At 46.8% G+C, this 9,195-nt stretch overlaps 2 protein-coding genes and 1 non-coding gene across 3 annotated transcripts in view; all 3 read right to left on the reverse strand.

The window, feature by feature from the left end:
- Window positions 1-204: 204 nt before the first annotated feature.
- LOC125286662 (WD repeat-containing protein 88-like) lies at window positions 205-6,968 on the reverse strand. Its single transcript, XM_048231883.1, has 11 exons — window positions 6,736-6,968; window positions 6,068-6,178; window positions 5,871-5,959; window positions 4,973-5,036; window positions 4,527-4,665; window positions 4,002-4,131; window positions 2,068-2,252; window positions 1,695-1,777; window positions 1,451-1,519; window positions 1,041-1,139; window positions 205-689 (listed from the first exon to the last, which is right to left on the reverse strand). Exons 1-11 carry the CDS (start codon window positions 6,862-6,864, stop codon window positions 567-569), a joined length of 1,221 nt encoding a protein of 406 aa, XP_048087840.1. The 5' UTR covers window positions 6,865-6,968; the 3' UTR covers window positions 205-566.
- trnat-agu lies at window positions 345-418 on the reverse strand. Its single transcript has one exon. It is a non-coding gene; the product is annotated as a tRNA-Thr (tRNA).
- A 516-nt stretch (window positions 6,969-7,484) lies between the features above and the next one.
- The window catches only part of gpatch1 (G patch domain containing 1), a 13,794-nt gene continuing 12,083 nt past the window's right edge, over window positions 7,485-9,195 (reverse strand). Inside the window, 4 exon segments of the mRNA XM_048232211.1 lie at window positions 7,485-7,625; window positions 7,858-8,000; window positions 8,426-8,517; window positions 9,035-9,148. Coding sequence (XP_048088168.1) covers window positions 7,598-7,625; window positions 7,858-8,000; window positions 8,426-8,517; window positions 9,035-9,148 — 377 coding nt within the window. The 3' untranslated portion in view covers window positions 7,485-7,597.

Raw genomic sequence — 9,195 nt, forward strand, 5'->3', positions numbered from 1 at the left:
CGCCCAATACTGCCCCCTTATGGATGGAGGCTGCACTGAAACACTTAATGTTATTTTCGTCAGTATTGATGAATGCGCTGGTTGAAGAGTTAAGAGCCAGCTACACTGAAAGCAGGACATACATATTTGTCTTTTTCATGAGTTATAAACTACGACTATGAGTTATTGTCATAAACTACAATATATATCATTGAGAGGCCTATGTTGTACATGTTACCTATTTCTCCTGAGAAAACCTATACTCCACAATGGATTATCTGTTACACAGGCAAACTGAGCATATACCAGCAAGCTTTTATTTCATTTCACAAAGTGCAGAATATTCTCGAACTAGGAAGTACAAAAGGCACCGCTGGGATTCGAACCCAGGATCTCCTGTTTACTAGACAGGCGCTTTAACCAACTAAGCCACGGCGCCGCTGTTTCACCCTGTCGAAAATCACACTCAATAACCACACAAGATCTGGCATTATCCTTGATCAACAGAAATTACAGATCGTTTCATGTCAAAAACACTTTGTATGTAATTATGTCCCCTACAGTCTTATAAAAACAGCGTCATTTCTTCAAAAACACGGAGGAGGGAGCGGTATATATTTTGTTGGTGCTTTCAGTCGACAGAAAACGCATTTGTTGGTGGCGTCAGACTCCATTCGGAAGACGGAGAAAGACCTCGCACACTCCTCGCACTGGAGAGAAAAACACATAGTTAAATGTGTTAGATTTCATAATCGTGTGTCCTCTATTGCAGTAGGTTCACACGCATTACATGTAGGCCTAATCTTCAAATTCTAAATACAATAACCCGATCCGGCTATTGCTAGTTTGTTAGCACCTGTTGGGCTGTTTAAATCTGTTAAACACTGCAGTTGATTGTCTTTTCTAAACTCTACGGTGAAGTTATAACACAGGGGTTAATATGCCATTTTGCTCCAAGCAATGAGACCAAGCTTGGACCATACACGTATGCTGGGCTACTATCGCTACGTCTAGGGTCCGAGCAGAAGCAACAGGGTTCTTATGGTTCTTCCCCGGCGCACCTTAATGATCTGGTAGCCCTGCGCCTGCGTCCTCCTGGTTTCGATAACTGCAGGTATCTCTTCTGTATGCTCAATATTCCACATACGCACTGTTTTGTCCTGGGACACAGACCAACCAAGAAATCAACCAATCAATAAAAAAAACAATTGTTTATTCAGGGAAAATTTGAGCATTAAGCTCTTTTACAGCAATGCCCTGAGTTCCTGAGTTTGCAAAGTCGAACAAAAACAAGGAGCTGTATTAGCGGTGTCGACTTAGCCTATCCGAATAATTATACTACTTAAATAATAAATACATCTAATCTGGATGTGCTATGCACTGTGGATATCTGCATTAATCCTGTTAGGCAAAAGTTGTTGCTATAACGTGTGTGACTGACAGGTCTGTGCATATGTAGTGAGTCACTGACCTTAGAACAGGATACCACCCACTTCTTATCTTCACTGATGGCAACATCCATGACCCAGTCCATATGGCCCTGGAAACACACACACACACACACACAAAGGGAGACATCACAGTGGAAGATGAGTGTTTTTAGGTGACTAGTCAGCGCTGGAGTAGACTGAGGTTGGTGGTGTTTAAAGCCACACTCATCATCCAGGCTGCTGGAGTGCCTCCGGCCCTGATGCGGCCCTGATGCGCCTCTTTACCTTCAGTAGGAGGAGTTTGCAGATGGCCTTCATGTCCCACACAGCCACTGTCCGGTCATATGCCCCCGACACCAGAAGAGAGGCTGAGGATGACACACACACACACACACACACACACACACACACACACATGCATGCACACACCCACACATACACACAAACACTCAGGCACGTACACATGCACACACATATACATTTCAACCATGTTACCATAACAGACTCCAGCAGCACTCCTTCTGAGTGTGTGTAGATACTCAGGGCTCTGCTATGAGAGCTCAAGGCACGGTCAGTTGCCCTCAGTACACAGCTGAAGCCTCACGCTCTGCCGTCCGGCCTGGGGGTCAGAGAGGGCGAGGGCGGAGAGTGGCCTCACCGTCGTGTGAGAACATGCAGGCGCTGACGCAGCCGTCGTGTGCAAAGCTGAGGCTCTTGCCGCCGTGCGAGCGGAACGTTCCGGTGGACACGTCCCACAGCTGCAGCGTCTTGTCCCAGGAGGCCGAGCACAGGTAGCGGGCGTCACGTGTGAAGCAGCAGTTAGAGATGACGCTGGTGTGGGAGCTGCAGAGGGAGAGGTCAAAGGTCAACACACACACACACACATGCATAGAGAGGGACGGGGGTCACAGGAGGGACACAGAAGCCTCACATGGCGTTGGGTGGGGTTAGGTGTGAGAGGCCTCACCTGGCGTTGGGTGGGGTTGTGGGGTTGTGTGTTAGGTGTGAGAGGCATCATCTGGCATTGGGTGGGGTTGTGTGTTAGGTGTGAGAGGCCTATTCCACACGTACCAAATCTTTTTTTCCTCCGTCTTCCCTGGAACCGTATCAAGAATATTTGCATCCAAACGGATCCATCTCAACACGACTCAACACGTTACTTCACATCCCAGGCCTATAGGTGGCACTGTTTGTTACAGAAATTGACCAAAGCTTGCGCGCTGTAGGCTGTAGGCTATACAAACAGACAGAGTAGGCTACTACGACAAAAATGGCAAGTGCAAGGAAACCAAAATTGTTTGTGTGGACTTATAGTGAACTTTCAACTGTAGTCAACTGTAAAACTAATAAACTTCATTTTTACGGTTTGTGAAGGGTGCAGTCCCGTCCTTTATTTGGCTAACGCAGGTACAAATAATCTCCTTTACTTTCTTTGGTTGGCATTAGTTTTGGCTATCACCGCAAGTGGATAGGCTACTAAACGCTAGGCCTACCCAAGTTCTAGGCTATTCCGTCGCCACATTTATAATATTGCTATAATACCTTCGTTAGTAACAGTAGATACGTTTGCCTGTGTCAAATCGCGCATTCGCATTTAGTGCGCATCTACCATAGGCTTAACATGAGTTCTAAGCGTCTTTGTATGCTCATATCTGACTTCACTAGACTATGAATGCATTTATTTATGTTGTAAGACATGTAAAATAAATGAATGACACCGGCACTAACCCCAAATTAATTTAAACTTACACCGCACTTCCCTAATAACTCCTGACTAGTTTTCTCGCGGTACTGACAGTAGCTAGAATGCATCAAAAAAACACCGGGAAAAACAGTGTTCAGTCCACCAAGTCATAAGCTTGGCGCTGCGCAGCACCTGTTGTGATATTTATCCTACTGTGTGTAATCGTAGGTAATGTCATGTATGAAAACTAGTATAGGCAATACTATAAGTGTCAAGTCCAGGGCAGCTGAGGTGTGGCGATGACATCATCAATACGCAAGTAGGCTATGCGGTTTCGCCGTCCAAACGAACTCACAAGGGCTACGGTTTCAGATTTTTCCTCCCTGGAACCAGGTTTCAAAAAAGTGCGGCGAAAAGGATTCGTTTGGACGATCGGCCAAGACGAAGCAACACCGGTGCGTTTAACTCAAAAAGCGTCTCCGTGTGGACGGGGCCTTAGGCAAGTCCCTCCACTCGGCGGCCATATTGCAACGCTTTTTGGGCACTCATTGGGCATCATATTCAGCAGAAATGCGCGTGCGCAAGGCTTCACGACACCAATTATGCTCCAGCGGCGAGTTCACAACACATGATTGGCACGATGTCTTCACAACACACCATATGATTGGCTCAATGTATTCACATAACACCACATGATTGGCTCAATGTATTCACATGTCGACGTTTTGCCGAGGAAGGGGTGGGATATGTGTAGACAACGGCCATATTGGCGTTACAAACTAAGCCCATGCATTTCTATGGAGGATTTTTGGAGTGCTGTGTCTCCTCATCAGAAAGTCTCTGGTTTAGGTGAGAGAGGCCCCACCTGGCATTGAGTGGGGTGGTGTGTGAGGTGAGAGCACCCTCACCTGGCGATGGAGAGTGTGGTGTGGCGTGAGCGCTGGTCCCAGAGTTTGATGGTCTTGTCCGAGGACACGGTGGCCACGTGCTGGCCCAGGGGGTCGAAGCAGCAGCGCGTGATCGTCGACTTGTGGTGGCCTGCCGGAGGAACCGTTCAAACAATCAGAGACGTTCTAACAGACAACCCCAGCAAAGCGCACAACCAATCAGGGACGCTAACAGACAACCCAAGCATATGGCAACCAATCACGGATGCTCTAACAGACAATTCCAGTATATAGCACAACCAATCAGGGACACTCTAACAGACAACCCCAGCATGGCAACCAATCAGAACAGCTCATGTTTTGAACCATACTGCTCTACTTAAGGTGTTCCGATGTGTTCTTCAGGTTATGGGGTGCAGGTGATACCTGCTCATACTGACACAGCTCTGTTGCCTCACCTGGGGTGCAGGTGATACCTGCTCATACTGACACAGCTCTGTTGCCTCAACTGGGGTGCAGGTGATACCTGCTCAGGTACTGCCTCACCTTTAATAAAAGTGATCTGTTTTCCCGTATCGGTACAGGTGAGGCAGAGTCCGTTCACCATGTCGGAGGCGGAGGCCACAACCTCACCATCGCCAGACGCACTGCAGGACGTCAGCAGCCCCTCCTGGGGGACAGACCACTGGACAAACAAACAAACATACAAAATGCTGTAAACAAATAAATAAATGCTCTACATATCTTCATAATAAACATCTACAGGTGACATGAGGAGCAGTTGTGAGCAGCCAGAGCTCTATAGGGTTAGCACCAATGAAGGGATGGGGGTGCTGGGAGGGGTTAGCAGCAGATTGTGTGTGTGTGTATGTGTTAGATTAAGGTTAAGGTATACTTTATTGTGCCCAAAGGGAAATTTGTCTTGGGCTCCTGCTACTGTGTCACATAACTTACAGAGAGTGTGTGTGTGTGTGTGTGTGTGGGAGCAGCACCAGTGTCTGTCCTGTCTCCAGATCCCAGGCCTGTAGAGTCTTATCCCACGACGATGTGATCAGCCTGGAGGAGAACAGGTACTCTTGAGTGACTGGGGTCAGTTCATTAGCTCTATGCATTAATGAAACAATTACTAGTCAGGAAGTAAGTAAGTAGGCTATGTGTTTACTTAAAGCATATTTTTAATGCACAGAGTGCAACACAAAATATGAGAAAAAACATTTGATCTCAAAGCATGAAAGCATCCTTCCATCTAAATATTAGGACAGTTTGCAGGCTGAAACTGATTATGGCCTATAACGCCCAGAACTAAACTCCTGTGATTGGCTGATGGACTAGGGGCTACAGTATACAGAGGCAGTGTGATTGGCTGGTGGGCTATGCAGGGGCTGTGTGATTGGCAGTGGGCCATGCTGGAATTGACTGGTGGGCCCTGCTGGGACTGTGATTGGCTGGTGGGCTGTAATGACCACATTCACTTCAATGGTCTCTGAATACCCTACAACGCCATTACACTAATTATGTTACCTAGCAACAGTGTATGCATGACAGGAGAGGCAAACAAAAGGCTTCAGTTAAGGGGCCTCACACGAGGGGAGAGGAACTGGAGCCATGAGTGTGTGTGTGTGTGTGTGTGTGTGTGTGTGAAACATAGAGAACCCCCTGCACAATTTTCTCAAAATAAATGGGGCACACTTTCCCAGCAGTTTTTTAAAAAACAAACTCTGCAAATAGGAGTGTGTGTGTGTGTGTGTGAGAGAGATGGGGGGGGAGTGTTCCCAGTGATGCTTCTTTTATCCTTTCAGCGTGATTATGACACAGTGAGGCTCATAGGGAGCTGAGTCTAGGCCCAAACTCTGTGAACTAGTGAAGTTCAGGTAATAACCACACACTCACCTGTTCTTCTGGGGTATGAGGGCACACTGGGAGACAGGGGCAGTGTGCCCCCCCTCAAACACACGTAAGGGTCTGCCTGACTCCACGTCCTGCAAAGTGATACAAGAGTGTGTGTGTGGTCAACATTTCTCTACATCGTCAAATCAGACAATTAAGATGAATCAGTCTAATGAATATCTCCATGCCGCCAGGCATACCCAGAGGATGGCCGTCTTGTCATGTGAGGAGGTGACCAGCTTCTGGTCGCTGAACGCTAGCTGGCAGCTGCTGATGGTGTCTGTATGGCCACGCAGCACTTTGATGGGGATCTGTGGGAGATGGACAGGCAGTCAGACTTAGAGACCCTCTAGGCTCTGTCTGCTCAGGTGGACAGACTGCACCTCCACACAGTGGACTGTAGCTACAGTTTGTAGAGATGTGCCTCACAATCTTAGTTCATGGTACACAGACTGAGACATGTAATTCCTTCAGAAAAATATGTTTATAATCATGATCTAATGTTATGCTAGGCCTATAAGCAGTTTATTTATTTGTGTCCTGAAACAAAATGTACAATTGATTAACTTTGCTGTTTTAGGGAGAAAGGGTCAAATAGTAGCCTGGAAAATCCAGACCCTGATAATCTAGAAAGATCGAGAACTCTGGGTTTCCAGGGTAGTCAAATAGGGCGTTTTGAGGAAAAATAATAAAGGAACTGCTTGGGTTCAGTTCTCAGTTTAATGATAAAGAGACGACAGCCGTGGAAAACGTTGTAGGCTACTAAAATATATTGCTGAAGTGAAGTCTACCCTGTTATAAGGGTCGATAACATTAGAACTACTTTCCGTTGCGTTGGACAGACTGGCAAGTGAGCAGTCCTTGCTACCTGTGCAAGTGGGTCATGTTCCCACACAGACTGCGTGTTGTCCTCGGTTTCCTCCACTTCCTCAGCGCGGGGTTCGTCCAGTGCCAGTGGGTCGGGTACCGGAGCACTCTCGGTTGTGTTCACTTCCATAGTTTAGTTCTTTATTACTCGGCGGCTTTACTAGATAGTTAAACACATCTGTCTGTTACAAATTTATTGAACTTCCTAAGACGGAACATCAACAATGTAGTGTCGTTGCTATGACGACGCAGACGTGATGACGCCAATCGTCCCCTCGCCACCCGCACGTGCCTCACGTTGCTCAGTGGGGTTCGACTAATTAATCCTGATTCTGATTGAAGATGCCCCTTCTGCACGGAGGTTTACCTGTTTCTAAAGCAGTTTTCTTTTTGAGGGCTTACATGCGCCCATTTTGCATCACATTTGAAGAATGAACCTGTTCATTTGCTGGTTCCAGTGACTGTATAGATCTACAGTCATCAGTTCATTCATGTGTTCATTTTATTTAAAATATGACACTTTGAGGACATATTAACGTCAGACATACATTAATAATGTAATCACGTAAAATATGCCTTAAATATGATTCAATAACTCACACCCTACCATGTAAAGGATTTGAGCCACACAGCCATGAAGAACAATAACAAACAAATCCAAGTCATAATTTTTGTAAAAAGTTAAATTTATTAGCAGTAACCCAGTGAATGTGGGGTTAAATGTTCACAGTGCCACGTCCCATGTGGTGTGGCTCTCCTCTCCTCTCCTCTTTTCTCCGCTCCTCCTCTCTGCTTCTCCTCCTCTCCTCTCCGCTGGGTCTCTGTCACAGGCCTCACAGAGGCCACAGACCAGCACACTAACATTACAGCCTCCCTCTGATGCTCTTCAACCTGCAGAGAGAGAAGGACAGGGAGAGAGAGGGAGAAGGAGGGGTGGAGAGAGGGAGGGAGAAAAGGGATGCAAAACATTCTTTCATTCTGATTTGCTCTGTTTGGGGAGAGTAGAGAGAGAGAGATATATATAGATATATATAGAGAGAGATATATAGAGATATATATATAGATATATATATATATATGTATATAGAGATATGTTTCTGTGTGAGAGAGATTTTCTCCTGACCTCTTTAGCAGCTCATGTGTGGTCACCTCTTCATCGTCCTCCTCGTCCTCGCTGTCAGACGAGCTGTCGGCGGACTCGTCCTTCTTCTCTCTCTTTTTCTTCTGCTTCCCTTTGTGCTTCTGTTTCTTCTGCTTCTTCTTGTGCTGAAACATCCAGTCAGGCACGTTAGACCCACACACACACACACACACACACACACACACACACACACACACACACACACAGGGGTCTCAGTATTTCTCAACAGAAACTGCAACACCCACACCCACACACACACACCATGCTGAGGACACTGACATATCTTTACATTTCTTTTTTGGTACAGCTCATATTTTCACAGATCTTGCTGCTGTTGCAAATATTTCATGGGGAACTAGTGCACACTATTGTACCGCAAACATGGCCAAATCAGCTTCAGACAGCAGCTTTCTACATTGGTATTTCTTGTACTGTTCTTGTACTAGAACAACTGTGTTAACACACAAGGTGTTTTGTTTGGAATGACAGGGACTGTTGCTGAGAGTGTGTGATGTCAGGGTTAGGGCGAGGGTTTCCATGTGCGACCTACCTTCTTGTGCTTGTGCTCCTTCTTGGCTTTGCGTTTCTCCTTGCTCTTCTTCCTCGACCGCTCCTCCTCCTCCTCCCTCAGCACCAGAGATCCTTCACACACACACAGCAAACAACACACACTCAACAAGGGAGATTCAAGGTCTAACAAGAGCCAAGGAGCAGGACCGGAGCATTCAATGCTTAACGTGTTTTTATTATTGCAAACTGACTAACTTTTCGGCGCCCATGCTTCTTCAGAGTCTCTGGGACTCTGAAGAAGACGCATGGGCGTCGAAACGTTAGTCCTGTTCCGTGACACACACACACACACACACAAACACCTCTTTTTCCCCAGTCTCACCTCCTTGTACATAAACAACACAATCTGCTTTCAGTTCCTCTCTGTGCTGGCCTGTTACAGAGGGGAGAGGCACACAATCCCACCACACACACACACACACATGCACACACATGCCACACACACACACACAATCAGCTGTCCATACTGACCTATTCCTATTGCAGTGGGAGGTGTCAGCTTCCTGGCACAGAAATACTCTCTCTCTCACTCACACACACACACACACACACACACACACACACACACGCTGTTTCTCTCCGTACTGACCTGTTGCAATGGGAGGGGGCAGTCTCGGTCCAAACTCCTCCTCCTCCTGTCCTCCATCTTTACAGGCTGCAGTAGAGGGTGGAGCAGCACCTCTCTCCTCAGCCACTCCACGCCCTGACCACAACAGCAAGGGTTAATCGCTCTCTCTCTCATAGCATATG

This window comes from Alosa alosa, chromosome 21, assembly GCF_017589495.1.
Source record: "Alosa alosa isolate M-15738 ecotype Scorff River chromosome 21, AALO_Geno_1.1, whole genome shotgun sequence".
In the NCBI taxonomy this organism is placed as follows: domain Eukaryota; kingdom Metazoa; phylum Chordata; class Actinopteri; order Clupeiformes; family Clupeidae; genus Alosa; species Alosa alosa.

Excerpts from the sequence above, each read along its gene's own strand:
- LOC125286662 (XM_048231883.1), bottom strand. The coding sequence starts at position 6,864 with ATGGAAGTGAACACAACCGAGAGTGCTCCGGTACCCGACCCACTGGCA. Across the intron at positions 4,666-4,972 it reads TGGAGACAGGACAGACACTG|TGGTCTGTCCCCCAGGAGGG; the intron begins GTGCTGCTCCCA and ends TTGTTTGTCCAG. Across the intron at positions 1,140-1,450 it reads GGGTGGTATCCTGTTCTAAG|GACAAAACAGTGCGTATGTG; the intron begins GTCAGTGACTCA and ends TCTGTGTCCCAG.